The sequence below is a fragment of the Diabrotica virgifera genome, chromosome 4 (genome assembly GCF_917563875.1).
Source record: "Diabrotica virgifera virgifera chromosome 4, PGI_DIABVI_V3a".
NCBI classification, from domain to species: domain Eukaryota; kingdom Metazoa; phylum Arthropoda; class Insecta; order Coleoptera; family Chrysomelidae; genus Diabrotica; species Diabrotica virgifera.
Window position 1 is genome coordinate 92,642,947 of NC_065446.1, and position 22,458 is coordinate 92,665,404.

At 33.2% G+C, this 22,458-nt stretch overlaps 1 protein-coding gene across 1 annotated transcript in view; it reads right to left on the reverse strand.

Moving 5' to 3' along the window:
• Positions 1-1,277: 1,277 nt before the first annotated feature.
• LOC126883060 (peptidyl-prolyl cis-trans isomerase FKBP8-like) overlaps positions 1,278-22,458 on the reverse strand; it is a 28,233-nt gene continuing 7,052 nt past the window's right edge. The window contains exons 5-6 of the mRNA XM_050648270.1: positions 12,159-12,380; positions 1,278-1,516 (exon numbers count right to left, since the gene is read on the reverse strand). Of these exons, the coding sequence (XP_050504227.1) occupies positions 1,439-1,516; positions 12,159-12,380 (300 nt within the window). The 3' untranslated portion in view covers positions 1,278-1,438. The remainder of the gene's footprint in view (positions 1,517-12,158; positions 12,381-22,458) is intronic.

Here is a 22,458-nt window from a genome sequence, read left to right on the forward strand (position 1 = left end):
ACTAAATAAAAAACTTCAGATATTAATTAAGTAAATACGCTACTCCAAGAAATTAACGCACCATGTTAAAACGGGGTCATTTTTGATGTCTCGAATTTCTTAAACCTGCTGTCCGATTTAAGTGATTTTTTTAATATGTTATAGCAATATTTTTTAGCAATATCGTTGTAATACTATTGTCGCTAGACAGATAAATTGTCATTGTATACCGGGTGTACCAATCAAATTGTGTTTTCTTCTCAAAGTTCATCACACCTTGTGGAATATTCTAGCATTTATAAAATACTGAAATTAAAACCCGACTGTAGCCTCAGATGTTCTTAACATTCTGTTTTTTTTATTTAATCGCTTATGTTGGATAATAAAAAAGTTAGGTACTTTAACAACTAGCCACGTTTTTCATCAATGCAAGGTGTGCGACAAACTTTAAGGGGTTATTCTGCATCAAAAAGAAATGACAGTTTGTTTTATAAATGTATGTCCACGAACGCTTCGTTGCCGAGATACGGGGTGTTGAAATTTTTCTTACAAACTGACGATTTATGACTGCTCTAAAATAGGTTGAGTTATGCAAATGAAATTTGGTGGGTTTTAAGAGGTAGTTATTGCGCATTTTTTGACATACAATTAAGAATTATATATTGTCCATTGGTGTGTATACGGGTAATAACTACCTCTTAAAACCTACCAAATTTCATTTGCATATCTCAACCGGATTTTGAGCAATAAATAAATCATCAGTTTGTAAGAAAAATTTTAAGATCCCGTATCTGAGAAACGAAGCATTTGCGGACATATGTTTATGAAGCAAATTGTCATAATTTTTTCATGCAGAATTACCCCTTAAAGTTTTTCGCACTTATTTAGAATATTGATGAAGAACATGGTTAGTCGTTAAAGTACCTAACTTTTGTATTATCCAACATAAGCGAATGAATAAAAAAAAGAATGTTAAGAAAAAATGAGGCTATAGTTTGGTTTAATTTTAGCATTTTATAAATGCTAGAATATTCCACAGGTGTGGTAAACTTTCCGAAAAAAACACAGTTTGATTGGTACACCCGGTATACAATGACAATTTACCTGTCTAGCAACAATATTATTACACCGATATTGTTAAAAATATGGCTATAACATTAAAAAAAATCACTTAAATCGGACAACAGGTTTAGGAAATTCGAGACATCAAAAATTACCCAGTTTTAAGATGGTGTGTTAATTTCTTGGAGTAGTGTATTTGTCATCTTCGGATACAAATTTACATTAAAACAATTAAATACTTGTAATGCGTGTATTAAAAGAACAAGAACTATTAAAAATGCCAAATATAACACAAATAGTGATCCACCAACATGTATAAAAATCGTATAAAACATAAACGGTATAAACACAAACACTTCCTGAAACGCTCTCTAAGTTCACAATTAAAATTTTTTCATTAAATCTTCAGACGGTAAGCGAAAACTCCTGCTGCTCCCACGGCCAGAGCTGCTCCCAACGTAGCCCATACAATAAACTGCAAAAATTTATGTTAATTGTTGTAATTCTTGTTTGTATACAGTGATGAGCACGCTAATACCCGGCCTAATTACCGCAAAAGATGGAAAACATAATACCTACATAGTGAAGTAAAAAGAGATGAAGCTAGTAGAGATGGAAATTATCGATGCATGACCTAGTTTCTCTATAGAGGTATATATTAGGGATCATCCATAAACTACGTCGTAAACATTTTGGAGTTTTTAATACCCTCCCCCCCTTCCGTCCTAAAGCGTCGTTTGCAGTTGACCCCCCCTCATAGCGACGTCGCAATTGCAACTCATGACCCCCTTTTTAGTGATTTTTTTAATTCCATGTTATTCCTAGATTTTTAAAAGTTGGCTCTCAAAGTTTATTTACGAATGTATCCAAATCAGTATTACTATGTAGCTCATTAATATCTGCGTACTTTTTTCTCTCAGTTCACTGTACAACTAATAATTAGCTTTATAGGGACAAAAGACAACACTTTTACCGGAGTTCCTATGCTTTCTTAACTGCATCATAATAATCTTGATACTTATTTTGTTTTGATTTCAATGCCATTCCTTTTATTAAGTATAAATAGATACAATGTACTAACTAAATAGAATATTTATTTCTATTCATTCTTTTAGAATTTTTTTCACACAGAGTATTCAGTAAATAAGTGAACAGTTTAATATTTTATGCTTTCAGACGTTAAAAAGAAGCGTTTGTTTAAAGACATAGGACAATGTTTTATTGTTTGTTATTCTGTATAAAACTGCTAGTAATATTATTAAGGCTGTGAGTGATAAAAACGAAATGAAAAGTAAGCGATAAAAGTAATATACAAATTCTTTTTCATTCTAAAATAGGGTATATTTTTTATATTCGTGAACTTCAAACGACGTCGGATGTGCACTTATGGCCCCCTCCCCCCTGTCGTATACCGTCGTAATAAGCAAAGGCCCCCCTCCCCCTTTTCAACGACGCAGTTTATGGATGCTCCCTTAACATAGAGTGAGCCTACCTTCCGCGCTTCCTGACGACAAGATCTCATGGACTGGTTTGCGGCATCTCTTTCTAATACATTGTATCGAGAAACTAAGATGACATTAAGTGTGAGTATAGGTACGGAAGGGGAGGACAACTGTCGCAGCTTTACTATGCGTAAGAGTAAAACAGCACTAATCCAAATAAAAAAGATGGTGTCGTCACTTCACTCTGAATGACACTCTCTCTATGCTAATATACAGTGCTAGTCAAAAGTCCGTACCCCCCCTCGTATCTTTTGAACGGTTATACCTATAATAGTGAAATTTGGAGGGAGGAAATAAACGGACGTAAGCTTCTTAACTAGTCATGACAGGTGACGTAATAGTGACAGATGACGTTACAGAGCCACTGTGACCGATAATTTTAAATGGGACCTTATGGCAAGTGATACCTTGTTTGAAAGGTATTGAAAATGCCTATTCATTCATACTAATTTCGTTTGAGTTTAAGCTAATTTTAATGAATAAATGAAATAAATATAAACTTGTAGTTTCGCATTTAATTAATTAAAATTCAAAATTCCGCCTATATTACTTGTCAAAAAGGTTCACGTTGACGTAAAAACTACTAGAGAATTAAAAAACGTCAACTTTTTTGACAAAAAAAACCATAGGCGGACATTTCAATTTTTATTAATTAAATGCGAAACTACAATATTATATTTATTTACTTTATTCACCAAAATCAAAATCAACTTAAACCAAAAAAAAATAGTATGACTGAATAAGTATTTTAAATACCTTTCAAACGAGGTATCACTTGCCATAAGGTCCCATTTAAAATTATCGGTCACAGTGGCTCTGTAACGTCATCTGTCACTATTACGTCACCTGTCATAACTAGTTAAGAAGCTTAAGTCCGTTTATTTCCTCCCTCCAAATTTCACTATTATGGGTATAACCGTTCAAAAGATACGAGGGGGGGTACGGACTTTTGACTAGCACTGTATAACTATGAGTTTCTCACCTTCAGACGTATCGGGGAAGTATGACACCTGTGACAGTGACAGTAGAATTTTATAAAATACTCCTGTCACAGACGTCTAAAGGTGGGAAACTATGTAATGTAATGTTAATAATTTATACCTTTGTGTATATCGATAATTTCCACCTCTACAGTTTCATCTCTTTTTATTTCACAATGTATTATGTTTTCCATCTTTTGATTTATTTGCCGCTTATTAGCGCCCTCATCACTGTATATGATTTACTTTAATAAAATTATTTTTAGTCAAGTATTTTAACAGGTTCAGCTTCAGTTCTTTGTAATGAAAACATAATACAGTCGTAAAAATGAAAGAATACCCATGAACGATCATATCAAACACATATTTTGGATTTGCTGCCTTTTTCTATAAATAACAAATGACAGAGATAGATTATTAAGTGTTGTCTACTAAGCAAAAACGTTATCCAAGACATACGCAGTTACATATTTATAATTGACAGAGTGAGACGGCGATACAATTGTTCAACGAGTTATATTAATTTAGTAGAAAGTTTAAACTCACACTTGACTATTTCTGTACTTCTAATGTCATTCTTAGAAAAAGATTCAACATCAGTAGAGATAATGATTGTATAAACTAGGTAATGTAATGTTAATTTATACCTTTATGTATATCGATAATTTCCACCTCTACAGTTTCATCTCTTTTTATTTCACAATGTATTATGTTTTCCATCTTTTGATTTATTTTGCCGCTTATTGGCGCGCTCATCACTGTATATGATTTACTTTAATAAAATTATTTTTAGTCAAGTATTTTAACAGGTTCAGCTTCAGTTCTTTGTGATGAAAACATAATACAGTCGTAAAAATGAAAGAATACCTATGAACGATCATATCAAGCACATATTTTGAATTTGCTGCCTTTTTCTATAAATAACAAATGAGAGAGATAGATTATTAAGTGTTGTCTACTAAGCAAAAACGTTATCCAAGACATACGCAGTTACATATTTATAATTGACAGAGTGAGACGGCGATACAATTGTTCAACGTAGTTATATTAATTTAGTAGAAAATTTAAACTCACACTTGACTATTTCTGTACTTCTAATGTCATTCTTAGAAAAAGATTCAACATCAGTAGAGATAATGATTGTATAAACTACTATTCGAGTGATCGTGCTGGTCAATCTGACAGATTCAATTTCTGTCACTTTGACAGTGAAACTGGGTTAGGTTCGGTAGAGTTTATAAATTTTAATAATCAGTTGTATTTACTTAAATAAACTCAGTTCTTATAAAAGCTATTTTGATATTATATTGTATTTTTGGTTTGGTAAGTATTTATTTAATTAAAAGAAATCAATAAAATTTGTAAGTAATCATCTGTCAATATGTTTAACTTCTGTCTATGAGTTTGCCAAACGTATGCATATTACTCTGACTTTTCAATCATAGTGTATATTATTAAAGATTAGTATATTTTTACGAATGTACATTTATTTGCAGATAATGTCTGGAAAATGATCTGGATACCAAAATGATCTGAATTCATTAAGTTTACTTTCATTTAAGTCACTTAATGCAGATGGCATAAACGACATTTTTTAAATTCCTGTTACTATTTACGTCCGGCAACTTTAACATGGAGAAATTCGTAATACTATATTTGCTTACTCATTATTTTTGTATTATTAATCTATGTCAAAAAATTAATTACGGTAGTAAAAGTAACATTTATTACCAATAAATATATAGGTATTATCAGAAAAAGAATAACATCACAAAAAATTTCTGACACATTTACGAAGGTAGCGAAAAATCGTACGGTGGGGTAGTAGTCACATCCGTTTTTTTACAGTATTAGCTTAGTTTAGACGTTGTTTTAACTAGAAATGTTTTATTTGATTCGTATGCATATCATCGATGACGCATGGGCATTCTTTCATTTTTCCTACTGTACATTGCGAAACAAAAAGAGATGAAACTATTGGAGGTGGAAATTATCGTTGTAAAAGTATAAATAATTAACATTACATTACATAGTTTCCCACCTTTAGACGTCTGTGACAGGAGTATTTTATAAAATTTTACTGGCATAGTGACAGTTGTCATACTCCTCTGATACGTCTAAAGGTGGGAAACTATGCAATGTAATATTAATTTATACGTTTATAACGATAATTTCCACCTCCACTAGTTTCATCTTTTGTTTCGCAATGTATTATGTTTTCCATCTTTACATTATTTTGCCGGTTATTAGCGCGCTCATCATTGTATTAAAATTTCTTTAACCCAATTATCTTAAGCTACGGTTTGTTAGAATACGTTTTCGATAGAATACGAATTTCCTGAACTTATATTGGGCGCGATAGAATATGCGAACCTCTCTTAATAAACCGACTCACCCAAATCTGCCGTGAGTCGAGTACAACAGATTCTGCTTTACGCTTATGCCGTGCGCTGCGCACTGTTCTAACAAACCGTAGCTGCTTTAGTTGACTTACATAAAAATCCCTAATTGTACGAGGCCGAGTCAATAAGTCCATGACTTTTTTAATTTCCCGTCTTTTAAATGAAATGGCAACACTGCTCCTGTCAACAGGCAACTCTTACTTGACTCTTGATTAAATTTGAACAAGCGTCATTTAGTTTGTGCTTAACAGCCATTGATATGGTCCTTCTCAGAGGCATTTTTCAGTACGTCACAAGTGACCGAAAAAAAGGTAAGTCCGTGATAATACACATTTATAACATTTAGGGCCAGTTGTTCGAACGCTAATCAAAAATGATCATTATCAAATATTTAATTACAATTATGTTTGATTAAGCGTACTTCTGACAGATGTCACATTTTGAGGTTATGTTGACATTGTTGAGTGATTTATTTTATTATTTTAGTTTTAATCTAAAATAAACCATAATTAAACTCTTTCTGATGTTAATTTCTTGTTTTTACTTACAAATCAATAATAATAATAAGCAATTTTTATCAATTTAACAGCTGCGGCTAGGTTTCAATTACTGCTTTACCTAAAATCAATGAATGATTAGTGTTTTACATGTATTTTTGATGTCTCGATTTGATTCCCATCAAGAAAATTGATTACAATAAACTGATTGATTATAATCAACTTCTTGATTAGCGTTCGAACAACTGGCCCTTATTCTAACATGACATTTAAGTTAAATGTAACAGTTGTCATAATCCTAATCAGCCAAATATGAAAAGGGTATTGCAGTAGAACGCTTTTATTTGAGATTTGGTATAAAAACAAATTAATTGTGTTTATTGCATTTATAAAATGGTATTTTCATTGATTTGTATAGTCAGTGGTAATTGCACAAGAGCTCTAAAATTCTATATTAATTTTAGAGATCGAGTGCAATTTGTTGCGATTATTTCATGAATAAAACTATTCAAAACCAAAATTTTATTGTAATTTATTTATGTAAGTACAAATTAGTACAATTAACCAAACAATTGTTATAAATATTAATTTGACGGTTGAAAGTCATCATTTTTATAATTTTTAAAACATTAATTGTCATTAATGTCACTGAATGTATTTTTTCGTAGCAACGAAGGGCATCTGACGTAATATACTTGACGACGGGAAATTATCAAAAATTATCGGGTATAATATCACAAGAGAGTGAGAATAAATTGAAAATAATGCGACAGTTTTTCGAAAATTTGTTGTCCGGCAATAGACACGAGAGCCCGCAGGGCTCGAGTGGTTATTGCCCAATGACAACAAATTTGAGTAAAAATGAAGCATTATTTTCTTATTTATTCTTACTGACGTGTGATATTCGTAAGATTATTTTTTAATACGTATATTATGGATATTTTATTAAATGTGACAGTTGTCAAAACTAGGAAACTGGTTGCCATTAAACAGAAACAATCTACTTAAAAAAATTCTATCGGTAATTTTCTACAGTAGATAATTCTCAGTATTAATTTTAATCTGATTGGACAGAATTAAACACGTGATCAAATATTTTACTATACGATTGGAAGTTAAAATCATTAAAAAATAATCGATTTAATTTAGATTTCTGTAGCTTTCTATTGGTCAGAATCTCCTATGAATGAAATAATCTTATAAATTGTACAGATTATAGTCGTATATATAATTCGTAAATCATTTTTTGTTCGATTATAGCGCCATCTATCATCAACTAGAATAAATGTTATAAATGACTGTGATCACGGATGTACCTTTTTTTCTGTCAGTTCCAACTTAATGCGTTAGACAGAAATCGAAAAACTGTGACGCACTGAAATATGCCTCTGAGAAAGAGATTAGCAGACTACCGCGCGTTTTGAAAAGAAAATATTAAAAGAAGCATTATTATTAAAGAAAAGCATTATTTTTGCGGGAAAAAAACATCACTCAAACTAAGGCAAGTTTGATAAATATTATGGGAACTTTGCACACTAAGAAATGGTTTACTGAATTTAGATGTGGCCGTACATTATGAACGCTTAGTTTAGGTTTTTACATCCGAAATGGTTTTAGCTGATCGGAGGTTGAAAGTGAGAGAGATTGTGGAAGCCGTAGGCATCTCACATAGCACATAGTGGTTTCCATTTTCAATGATTACTTGGGTATTAGTAAGCTTTCTGTAAGATGAGTGTCGCACATGCACACAATCGACCAAAAACGCAACCGTGTGACAATTTCGCAGGAATGTTTGGCGTTATTCAGTCGCAATATGAACGAGTTTTTGTGCCGTTTCTTAACGGTGGACAAATCGTGGGTCCACTACAACACACTAGTTTAAGTAATGAAGCTTAAAATAGGACAAAACCTCGCAATTTTTACAGAATGGATCGATTTGCTTGAAAATTTAAGAATAAGTAGTGGACACTCCAAGGATCAAAATCTATATCATGCCGAAGGGCGCTTTTACCATGGGGGTGGTTGCCACCCCATCTCGGGTGTGGAAGTTTTTTATGATATTTTGACCACAAAAGTTGGTAAAAACATTAATTATAGGCAAAAATCATTATATACATTTTTTTTGATAAAATTAAGAGTTTTGGATTTATTCGCTATCAAAATTGTTAGTTTTATATCGAAAAAATTAATGTTTTTAATCAGTTTTCTGCTTATAACTCAAAAAGTTTTCGTTTTATCAAAACAACTTTGCTTAACAAAAATGTATCTTTTGGAAAAATAAACAAAACCGTTTTTTTTTTAATTTTCTTTAGGACCAATGGTAATCGAGCTATACTTTATTATATCTTAGCTCTTCTTCGTCAAATGCTAAATATTGTAGTTTCAAAGTCAAAAGACGAGAAAACTATGCGTTTTTCAAGGATAACTCGTTTGAACTAATTTAAACTATGTAAAAATATCTATCTCCAGAAATAAAAAAGTCTCTAGCTCAAAAATTAAGTGGCTTATAATGAAAAGAATATCAGTTCCTATTTTTTTCAGCGAAAAAGTGATTGGAAAGAACCCCCTAATCACCATCCTAATTAAAATTAGTCATTGACCTTATTTGGTCTTCTTCATTGATGTATAATTAATAGGTTCTAGAAGTTTGACGGGCTTAGAATGATCAGTTTTGAAAAAATGGAGTTAAAAGAGAATAACGAATTTTTGCAATTTGGTAAAAAATGCCCTTTTCTTCCGAATACAAAGATTAACATCAGAAATTCGAAAAAATGTTTAAGTATAAAATTGTAGTTTAGTTAATTCCCAACAAATTATTTTGCAAAAATTGAGTGAGCTATTAACAATTAAAACTTGTAATAACATGCAAAAACCACCTTTGCCAACCCTTTCAAAGTCACCTCCCTTTGCGACTGAGGATTTTAAAAGGATTTATTATTAAGAGCCTTATAGATCTTGTAAATGCCTACAAAATTCTTTGTTTATCAAACTTTCTCACATAAAAAATAAAAAAGTTATAGTTAAAACATCCATATATTTTTTGAAAAAGAAAGAAGGAGAAATCCAATTAGAAGCATAATAATGTAAGTTAGCGGTGTTTTTAGTCATTCTTCTTCTACGGCACTACAGCCCAAATTGAGCCTTGGCCTCCTTTATTTTTTGCCTCCATCCTTGCCTGTCTGTGGCTGCTCTTCTCCATACACGGACTCCTAAAAGGGCTTGTGCGTCGCTGTTTACTGTGTCTTCCCAGCGCTTTCGTGGCTTCCCAACTGGTCTCTTTCCTTGCATTCTAGCATTCAGTGCTCGTTTTGGTAGCCTATCCTCTCCCATTCTTATCACATGTCCGGCCCATTGCAATCTTTGTAATCTAATGAAGTTTGACAGGGGAGTTTCTATATAAAGTTGATAAAGCTCGTTGTTGTATCGACTTCAGAAGATTCCGTTTTCCCTCACAGGTCCTAGTATTCTCCTAAGTACTTTCCTTTCGAATGTGTCGAGTTTGTTTTTGGATGTTTCTTTCAGCACCCAGGCTTCACTGCCATAGCATGTTATTGGTCGTATTAAGGTTTTATAGATTCTCATCTTTGTATTTCGGTGGACACTTTTAGACCGAAATATATGGGAGAGGGCAAAATAAGCTCTGTTTGCCTGCGTTATTCTCTTCCGTATTTCTCCATCTTCTGATCCGTCGGTATATATTTCTACTCCCAGGTATGTAAACTTTTCAACCGTTTCAATGTCATCTTCATGTATGTTTTCTGGGACTATATTTCTTCTCGTCTGAGTCATTATTTTTGTTTTTTCTGTGTTTTTAGTCATTGGTATTATTCATTCTTCTTTATTTATGTATTATTAATAGATTCTAGAAGCTTGACTGGCTTAGAATGATTAGTTTTAAAAAAACTGGAGTTAAAAACGAATAACGAATTTTTGTCGTTTGGTAAAAAATGCCATTTTAGATTATTTAATTCCCAAGAACTTGGTTTGAAATAGTTATTTTCCTAACTAGTGCGGAAAGTGATATTTCACGCACGAAACTGCCGTTGACCCGAACGACGCGATAGCGGAGTTCGGGCAAGCAGTCGAGTGCGGGGAAGACACTTTCCGCATGAGTTAGGAACACTATTTTTTCTAGGGCCGTACGTTTGGAAAAAAAGCCACAAAAAATAGAGTTATATCAATTTTTATTTAGAAGTGAAAATACACAAATTAATTCTTTGACAAGGTTGCCAAAACCAAACTTTCAATATAATGGGTTACCACGACGACGATATTGGTTTCCATGACGACGATTCAAAACCATTGTAATTGTCTACTGATCTGACTTTTAAATATTATGTCAAAATAATTTTATTTCATCGAATTATGGCGCTAATAATGCTAATAACACAATAAGATAAATTTGAAATAAATTAGTAAATAATATCTAAATATTAGTTTATTGCATGTATTATAATATACTATAATGCCATATTACAAGGTATTTTACTTTTCCGCACGCCGTGCGTGAAAATTTACTTTCACGCACGCCGTGCGGGAAAGTGCAACTTTCGGAAACGAAATGCGTGCGTGAAAGTGGCTCCTTTAGCACGGCCGTAGAAAAAAAAATTTTCTACGGCAAAAATTGAGTGAATCGTAAATAAAAACATTGATTTTTTCGATATAACTAAAACTAACACTTTCAAAAGCGAATAAATCAAAAACTGATAATTTTATCAAAAAAATGTATAGAGCGTTTTTTCCTTAGAATGAATGTTTTTACCAACTTTTGCGGTCAAAATATAATAAAAAATATCCACCCCCGATATGGGGTGGCAACCACCCCCATGATAAAAGCGCCTTTCGGTATCATATAGATTTTGATCCTTGGCCTAGCCACTACCTATTCTCAAATTTTCAAGCAAATCGATCCATTCTGTAAAAATTGTGAGGTGAAAAGCTTCGTTTCCTGGACTACACCGGAGACCAAACAGCAGTCAAAACGGTGGGTTTCTCGGGGTGAATCGGCGCTATACTAGGCAAAGGTGGGTTTGTCTGCCAATAAAATTATGGCGACCGTTTTTTGGGATGTACGCGGTATAATCCACAATGACTAACTTTAAAAGGGAAAAACAATCAATGGAGAATATTACACCAACGTATTGGGTAGATTCAATGAGTAATTGAAAAAAACCGCATTTGGCCAAGGAAAAAGTTCTTTTGCACCAGGACAATGCAGGGGTGCAGTTTCCATGGCAAAAATCTATGAATTAGGCTATGAATTGCTCCGCCATCCGCCCCATTCTCCACGTTTAGCCCTGAGTGACTATTTTTTGTTCCCAAACGTGAAGAAATGGCTTGGGGCAATGAGATTTGACTTTAACGACGAAATCATCTCACAAACAAATGCCTATTTTGATGACCTAGACAATAGACACAATTTCGTAAGGGATAACAAAATTGGAGTTATGTTGAAATAAGTATATAGGATTCAAAAGAGATTGTGTTGAACAATAAAATAACTTTTTATATAAAACCCTGTGTTTTATTCAAAAAGTCACGGACTTATCGACTCGACATCGTATCTTTGTAAATTTTCTTTTGCTTTTTTATAGAAAAATGGACTTTTTACTTAGAAATGATAAGAAATTTCATAAAATGAACGTATTTTTGCGAGTATCAAAGAAAACGTTTATTTTTAAGATACTGAACATTTATTGAAATAGTCAGTAAAAATAACAAAAGTCAAATACTGACCTTTCCACCAGATGACTTTTTAGAAGATTTATTATTAGACTCTGTCTTTGCAGTTCCATTAAACATCCGCTTTGCTAATTCTTTCTCGGAATTTTTCTGTTTCTGTATTAGTTTTGTCATTGCATTAATTTCCTTTTGAATGTCTGGATCATTAGGTGCAAATTCTTTGGCTTTCTGTAGACATTTCATAGCCGTTGGTAAATCATTTTGTCCTTTGTAGGCCTGAAAATAGTGTAACATTTGAACTATATCTTAATAGGCCTGGATCCCGCGTACCAAAAAAAGTTGATTAGTAGCAAGCTGAAAATTTGTTAATAGCTTAACGGTGTCTAATAGGACAAACTTTTATGTACGGGACAGAACTTCCAATTGATTTGTTACCCTTTCATTAAACTCTCATGCAAAAATCAGACTACTATTTATCACCAACATAATTTCTGTCATTTGACATATTCTACGTGTCGGACTTATTAAAATGCCCATTTGATGATAAATAGCAGTCTGATTTTTGCATGAAAATTTAATAAAAGGGTAACAAATCAATTGAAAAATTCTGTCCGACAAAATACATGGAACGTTTTCGTATTCTGAACCGTTCCACAATTAAAACTTCCCCTGTTCCAGTGTTCCCATATATCAAAGTTTGTCCGACTAGACACCGTTAAGCTATTAACAAATTTTCAGCTTGCTATTAATCAACTTTTTTTGGTTCGCGAGATCCAGGCCTATAAAAAATATAAAACACAGTTAAGGATGTGTGATAAATAAATTCTATTTTTTTACTTTCGAACTTAGCTATTTTGAATATTATTACGTTTGAAGATGTTTTTTTTTTGTTATTTTAATTTTTTGTGTGTGTAAATAAAAGTTGTCTTAAAGGAGTGATACACACGCGAGTAAGTACGCGAACTTATGGCTCGACGACCTTTTTCGCGCGTGTATCACAGCAAGTACGCGTACTCTAAGTCCGCCGAGTAAGTAGGCCGTCGATCCAACCCAACAAGTTTGAAATCTTACTCGTAACCCGTACGTGTATCACTGCCACGAGCCTCGAGCCATCATGTTATTGCGTTTAAAGTTACACTTATATTTTCACTAAGCAAATTGCCTAGAAATAATTCAATCGTTTATTGTTGAAAGGAGACAAGTTACATTTTATAAGTTTTGAGAAAACCGTTAAAACACTATTTTAAGCTATACATACTAAATTATTTTTGATTATTTGTTTTTGAGTAAACCTAATTATTTATAGGCTGTTTTATCCTCCTGATGGAAACATTACCATCTTATCTATGATATGTTGTTTGTTTATGCCTACCTTGTATTAAATTAAAATAGATCAAAAACAAGTGCTATACTTCACATCATGATTTTGGCAGCTTACCACACTTATAAAAAATCAAATTATTCTTCTATTTAACAAAACCTGATCAAAAAAATAATCAAACTCTACTAAAGAACATAAGATTTCAGCAAAATTAGGTACTCAGAAAATAAAAAATTTAACCACGATGACAGTTTCTAAATTTTTTGCTACCGACGGCGACCGCGATCTTTAAACCCGCGTACTTAAAGTTTGCGTGTGTATCACACGCTTTAATAATTTTTTTTTCGTTGTTAAAAAGCGTGTGATACACACGCAAACTTTAAGTACGCGGGTTTCAAGATCGCGGACTTACTCGGCTCGCCGTCGGTGATACACGGCAGACTTACTCATAACTCACTGCGATCTCGTCGAGAGAAGATGCTTTGTGTTATTTAGGAATTTTATCGTATTATATACTTCGTATCGTATCCTATCGTATTATATATTTTTAATACTAATAAAAAAAGACGAAATCGAAAAGTGTGGGTAACAAACAAAATATCATAGATAAGAGGGTAATATTTTCATCAGGAGGATAACAGATAAAACAGCCTATAAATAATTAGGTTTACTCAAAAACAGATAATCAAAAAAGCTTAAAAGTGTTTTACGGTTTTCTAAAAACTTATAAAATGTAACTTGTCTCCTTTCAACAATAAACGATTGAGTTATTTCTAGGCAATTTGCTTAATTAGTGAAAATATAAGTGTAGCTTTAAACGCAATAACATGATGGCTCGAGGCTCGTGGCAGTGATACACGTACGGATTACGAGTAGGATTTCAAACTTGTTTGATCGACGGCGTACTTACTCGGCGGACTTAAACTACGCGTACTTGCTGTGACACACGCGCGACAAAGGTCGTCGAGCCATAAGTTAGCGTACTTACTCGCGTGTGTATCACACGCTTTAATAAAGGGGTGACACACACGCGAGTAAGTACGCGAACTTATGGCTTACGCCGTCGATCCAACAAGTTTGAAATCCTACTCGTAGCCTGTACATGTATCACTGCGTCGAGCCGCGAGCCGTTATTTTATTGCGTTTAAGTTACACCTATATTTTCACTAATTAAGCAAATTACCTATAAATAATTGAAACGTTCATTGTTGAAAGGAGACAAGTTAAATTTTATAAGTTTTTAGAAAACCGTAAAAAATTATTTTAAGCTATTATACTAACTTAGATTATTTGTTTTTTAGTAAACCTATTTATTTATAGGCCTACCTATTTATAGGCCTACCTTGTATTAAATTATAATAGATCAAAAACAAGTGATATATTTCACATTATAATTTTGACAGCTTACCTCACTTACAAAAAATGAACGACGGTGGTCTATTAGGACAATTTTTTTTTGAAAAAATAAAACGATATTTTTTGTAAAATATACACCCATACCTCGCTATACGGCCGCTCTTTATACGGCATTTCGCTATAACGGCGCTCTTCAATTAAGGCACGTTTTCGATTTACGGCCTAAAATGTTTCGCTATAACGGCCAAAAAACTTTTTTTCGATGTCGATACATCTACACTATGGAAAATAATATTAACTCGATTTAAAAAAAATGGAAAAACTATTGATTATAGGGATTGAGGACAATAACAAACAGAGAATGCCAATGAGTCAAATGACTATCCATTAAAAACCTGTAAGTATTTTCGAAAATTTGGAATGGAAATACCGATGAATCTGCTGAAGATGTTACATTTCAAGCAAGCCGAGGATGGTTTGAAGATAAAAATGATTTAATTTGCATAATATGAAAATGAAAGAGGAAACAGCTAGCGCTGATGAGACCGCAAGGACTATCCCAACATATTAAAGGGAATTGTTGAAAGAGGTGGTTATAAACCTGAACAAGTGTTTAACGTAGACCAAAGAATATATACTCCCATAGTCTCAAGGTTTATATTCTTTGCGTAGACAAAACAAGGCTTTATTGAAAGCGAATGCCTGATCGCATGTACAGCTGGTTCCAAAAAAAACTGATACGACTCTTAGTAAGATTTGATCATATTGAGCAGTGTATTTGATTGGTTTGACATTATATTATATTTATTATGACAGACAAATAATAAAATAAACAAACAAACAACTGATTACATATTATGTTAATTCATAAATTGTAATAATTATTAAGGTCTAAATTTTGATATTATTTTGAATTCTTGCAGTTTTCGCATCTTCAAAAGGGATTCTCTTCTAATCTCTCCAAAAGCGTACGATCTTCATGAGCGGTAGATATTTTTGGTTTTCCAGAACCTTGCTTTCTTTCGAGAGTTTCTTGTTTTCTCCATATTTTATTAATATTAAAAACTGTTGTTCTGCTTACGTTAAAATGGTTCTTTACGGCAGATAGTGACCAACCATCTTCTAATTTCGTTACAATTCTTGCTTTTAGTTCTTTGCTAGCATGTGGAGCCATTTTTTGAGGTTGAACATAATAAGTTATCTGACAAATTTTAAGATTTGGCAGTGACAGTGACAGTATGTAAATAATAAGTATTTATCCTTCAAAATACACTGCTCAATTTTCTACAAAATACGCTTTAAGAGTCGTATCAGTTTTTTTAGGAACCAGCTGTACATTTCATAAACCGAAAAATTTGCGCCTGGTTGTAAGGTGTCTAAAGAACGATTAACATTGCTAATTAATGCAAATGCCACGGGTAATTTTAAGCTAAAACCACTTTTAATATATTTTTGTCCGAAAATCCAAGCCCTCTTAAAGGACTAAATAAAAATCAATTAACCGTCTTATGGAGATCCAACAAGAAAGCTTGGATGACTAAGGTTACTTTTGAGGATTGGTTCAAAAATCACTTTTGTAGAGAAGCGAACAAATATTCGCGAGACATTAACTTAAGCAACAAGGCTTTGCCAATTTTGGATAATGCACCACACCAGGGCATCCTACTAAATTATCCGAACTATCTGAAGATGTCATGATTGAGTATATCAATCAGTTGATTTGGATCAACCAAAATGATTCCAATCAGATGAAATCAATCAGTTGATTTCAAAATTCCTTTTGAATGATATACCATGTTACATATTTAAAAAATTTGGAACCGATCCCGTTGAATTTGTATGAGGTTGTATTAGAATAAGTACTTGATTCCTTATAAGGCTTTTTCGCTTTACGGCCTAGTTTCGTGGAACGTATCTAGGCCGTAGAGCGAGGTATGGGTGTAATGTAAAATGTAAGTGTTCATTAATGAAACGTAGGTACTAATAATAGCGACAATATACCTAAGTCTGCCGTGTGTCACCGACGCGACGGTGAGCCGAGTTAGTCCGCGATCTTTAAACCCGCGTACTTAAAGTTTGCGTGTGTGTCACGCGCTTTACTATTATTTTATAAAGTAATTTATTCATTTTTAATAGACCTGGTTGAAATAAAAAAATTGGTGTTTTTGGTTTTTTTGAAAAAACTTTGGTTTTTGCCAACCTTTGTCATGACTTATGGATTGGAGACCATGACACCTACTATCCAATCTTTCAATAGACTTAGAACAACTCAAAGAGCTATTGAGACACTTTTGATAAATAATGTAAGTTTAAGAGATCATATGAGAAAGAAAATCTACAAAGAAGAACCAAAGTAAAATATGTTCTCAAGGCTATCGTAAAATGGAAATGGGCAGAACATGTGACAAGAGAAAGGGAAGAGAAGTGGCCAAGAATAATACAATGGCGACTACGAGCACGTAGACGGTGCATAGGAAGACTACCAAAATGATGGATCTGTGACATTAAAGAAAAAGCAAGAGGACACTGGCACAAGATAGCTCGACAGGCGAATATGGAAAACACAAGGGGAGGCCTATGTCCAGAACCAGAAGAGGCTGCTAAAGAAGTGCAGGTTGAGAAGGTTGATTGATAAGAAGTTCAATAACCCTTGTATGGCTGTTTTGATACGAATTGTCTGGTTTTCTACTTTTAGTATGATACAATTGATCCAAAAAAAGACATAATCCAGACATCCGAGTCGGGTTTTTTGGGGGAGGTGGGGGAGAAGTTGATAAATTAATAGTTTTTTAAGTTTTTCGTCAATATTTCTAAAACTATGCGGTTTAGCGTGAAGAATTTCTATACAAAAATGTTCTACGTTAACTTTTAAACAAAAAAGGTCCTGTGCATAATCCTTCTCAAATGAACACTTCCATAGTTACGGAGGTAATATAATATAATTGGTCCAAAAAAAGGCCTAACCCCGTCATCCAAAATAAAAGTTTTCTTTCAACACCAAATTGTTCTATTTGGTCCACATATTATTAAGCAAAAAGTTACATCATTTTGAGCGTCGGGTTTGGGGTGGAGGGGGAGGGGAGAAATCGGTAAATTAGTAGTTTTTTATAAACGGAAGCGGTTTAGCGTGAACAATATTCTATACAAAAATATTCTACATTAAATTTGAAACGAAAAAGGTCCTATGCATAATTGATCTAAAATCAACGGTTCCGGCGTTACGGAGGGTGTAAGCTGGAGGTTTTCCATATTTTTTACATTTTTTGGCATAATATTATTACTGATGAAACTAATTTTTTTAACAGGATTGTGTTTTCTAAATATAATTTGCGGTATGTTACTGATTGTTATGTTCGTGTAAAACTCCCTTAACCATGAATGTAGGTTGGTACTACTGTCATCTGAACGACAGCTGTCAGATACTTAATACTGCGATAGAAAATGGAAACCATGTGCATAATTCTTTAAAATAAAGTATTTTACATCGAGTATTATTTCATTACAAATACTTACGTCCTTTAAGTACAAAGGACTTGACATTTGGCGACGAGGATAATGGATACAAATATTACAGACACTACATCAACTACAGCCGGTACAAACACGAGTTCCTCGACTACAACTGCGATAGTTGCACCTGCTACAGCTCCAGTAATGTCTACACAAGTTTCTACATTCCAGTTTTCCGTTGAACCTTTTAACCAGACAGCTACAAAATGGTCCAGGTGGGTAAAACGGCTGGAAGGAGCATACAAAGTTTTTAAAATTCCAGAGGAAATGAAATTGCCCTATTTACTACATTACATGGGGTCGGAAGCATACGATACACTGTGTGATAAACTAGCTCCAGAGGTCCCTGAAGACAAGTCATATGAGGATACAGTTAAGTTAATGGATAATTTTTACAACCCTGCACCACTTGAAATTGCTGAAATATTTAGGTTTCAATCAAAAAGACAAGCAGAAGGCGAAAGTATACAAGAATACCTACATTCTCTACAGAAACTTGCCATAAACTGCAACTTTTCCACATATTTAAAAAGTGCTATACGAAATCAGTTTGTTTTTGGTTTACAGTCAAAGAGGATTCAAGCCAGACTATTAGAAACAAAGGGATTGGACTTGGACCGAGCCGTAGAAATTGCAGCAAGCATGGAAACTTCAGAAAAGGATAGTAATCAATTTTCTCACAACAATAATTACAATCAGGCTAGTATAAATGTTTTAAATGCGAAAGCAAAAAGTTCTCATAAAAATACAAACACTAGTAAATTTAATGATAATAATACAGTAAATAATCATAGTAGCTCTCCTAATAATACTTCTACAATGTCAAATAACCCTAATAGGGCTTGTTATAGATGCGGAGACACCTCGCATTTAGCCGATAAATGTAATAAAAAGCATTTAATCTGTAACTTTTGTAAAAACGTCGGACACATTCAAAAAGTTTGTTTAAAGGCACAACAAAATTCACACAGGCAAGTAAATTCAGTAAACTCTGCTCAAGAGGTCTTAGAAGTAAATGCTGGAAATTGCAAAGATAAATTTTTTATAAATTTAAAAGTGAATGGTAATATTTTAAATTTTGAAATTGATTCTGGCGCTGCTGTTACAATCATAAATAAAAATATATTTGAAAAATATTTTCCTGCATTACAATTACAAAAATCGGATGTTAAATTAACTACATACTGCAAAAATAATTTGAATGTTTTAGGTTTAGTTTCAGTGGAGGTTGAGCACCAGGAATTAAAGCACACTCTAAAGTTGTATGTGGTGGATGGTGATGGCTACTCACTGGTTGGTCGAGAGTGGATACATGCTCTGGAAATCAATTTACATCAGGTAAATACAATTCTACATGAAAATTTTGAAATTGCAACTTTGTTAGATAAATATAAACATTTATTTGAAAAGTCAGTTGGTGAAATAAAAGGGTTAGAGGCTGAAATTTATCTAAAACCTGGTACTAAAGCAAAATTTTGTAAGGCCCGTCCTGTAGCTTTTGCATTACGCCCTAAAGTTGAGGCAGAATTAGAGTCCTTAGTAAATCAGGGAGTCTTAAAGAAAGTAGCATTTTCGGACTGGGCAACTCCTATTGTTCCTGTAGTTAAACAAAATGGGGACATACGCATTTGTGGTGATTTTAAAATCACATTAAACCCTTGCATTGAAGTGGATGAATACCCTTTACCTACACCAGATGACCTACTTTCCCAATTAGCAGGTGGGGACAAATATACAAAAATAGATATTACGAAAGCTTACTTACACTTGCCAATAAAAGATGAAATGAAACATTTACTTACATTAAACACCCATAAAGGTTTATTTCAACCAAATCGATTAATGTTTGGAATTGCTAGTGCTCCTGCCAAATGGCAACGTTTAATGGAGCAAATGCTACAAGGAATAGATGGTATTTCAATATTTCAGGATGATATAAGAATTACAGCTCCAAATAATACCTTACATTTACAAAGACTTGAACAAGTTTTAAAGAAATTATCTGAACATAATTTACATATAAATTTGGATAAAAGCGAATTTTTCAAAGACGAGATTGACTACTGTGGATATAAGATGAGTAAAACGGGTGTGTCTACTAGTGCAGATAAGGTAACTGCAATTGCAAATGCTCCAATACCTACAAACAGAACTCAAGTTCGGAGTTTCTGTGGCCTAATTAATTATTACAGACGTTTTTTAAAAGATACTTCTACAATTTTACAACCATTAAATAATTTACTTAAAAAGAATGTCAATTTTAAATGGTCGAATACTTGTCAAACTGCGTTTGACAAAGCAAAAAAACTCATTTGTTCTAGAAATGTTTTATGTCACTATGACCCAAATTTACCATTAGTCCTAGCAACTGATGCATCACCCTATGGGGTAGGTGCAGTACTTTCACATATCTTTCCAGATGGTACAGAGAGACCCTTACAGTTTGCTTCTCAAACTCTTACTACTACACAGCAAAGGTACTCACAAATAGACAAAGAAGCTTACAGCATAATTTTTGGAGTAAAAAAATTTTACAATTATCTATGTGCTAGGAAATTTACTTTGCTCACTGATCATAAACCGTTAGTTCAAATTTTTGCACCTGATAAAAGCCTACCAGTTTTAAGTGCAACAAGAATGCAACATTATGCAATTTTCTTACAAGGTTTGAATTATGACATTCGTTACAAAAATACAGATTCTCATCTCAATGCTGACGCACTTTCACGTCTACCTATAAAATCAGAACAAAATTTCACACATGATGAGCCAGATATTTTTGAAATAAATCAAATTGAAACTTTGCCTACAAATATTAGAGATCTAGCTTTTCATACAAAAAATGATCATACCTTAAAAAAATTACTTGTTGGGTTAAAAACAGGAAAACCTGTTGATAAACGATGTAGCTTCAATATAAATCAAGCTGAATTTTCATTACAATCTGATGTTATTATGAGAGGACAAAGAGTAGTTATACCTACTAAATTGAGAAATAAAATTTTGACAGAATTACATACTGCACATTTTGGAATAGTTAGAATGAAATCTTTAGCTCGTAGTTATTGCTGGTGGCCTCACATAGACCAGGATATTGAGTCACTTTGTAAAAATTGTTTAGAGTGCAATAAGCACAAGAACAACCCAATTAAAGATAATTCTCATATATGGGAGCCACCAAAATTTTGTTTTGAACGAGTGCATGCTGATTACGCTGGACCTTTCAATGGAGGTTATTATTTTATATTGGTAGATTCCTTCAGTAAATGGCCTGAAATTCATTTTACAAAAAATACTACTACAAAAACTACTATTGAAATTTGCCGAAAAATTTTTACAACTTTTGGTATTCCTAAAGTTTTTGTTACAGACAATGGTAGACAATTTGACTCTCATGAGTTTAGAACTTTTATGAAAGATAATGGAATTACACAAAAATTTACTGCACCCTACCATCCTGCAACTAATGGACAGGGAGAGAGATATGTCCAAATACTGAAAAAATGTTTAAGGGCTATGCGAAGTGAGGGAAATGACAGGGAGTTTGAATTATGTAAGCTACTTATGCAATACCGCAGAAGCCCACATACAGTTACAGGTAAAAGTCCCTCAGAACTTATGTTAGGAAGACAAATAAGGAATAGATTAGATTTACTTAAACCTTCATGTAGTGATAGAGTTACCTATACTGATATGAGTCTAAGAAACTTTGATATAGGAACTAGGGTTTCCGTGAGGGATTATTTTCATTCTAAATGGCAATTTGGCATTATTGTACTCAGATTAGGGTTATTGCATTATTTAATTCAGTTAGATGATGGTAGAACATGGAAACGTCATGTAGACCAAATACGGCAAATTGGGGAATATACTCCATCTCAAAATAATCCAACATGTTACATTCCGGATACCATTACTCACAATTTGATTCCGAGGGAGGCATCAATTCCAGAGCACAGTGTCTCACCACCACCTACCGAAGTGATTACTGATGAATCCGAAATTTCAAACAATATGGAGAGTTCGAATAGTGTACCTGGGGCTCAAACTGAAACTGAGGAACCCATTTTAAGGCGTTCCACTAGAGTAAGGAAACCTGTTACCAGACTGAATTTGTAAGTACTTTTACTTCTAGTTAACTTTTGTAATTCATGGTCAAGGGAGGAG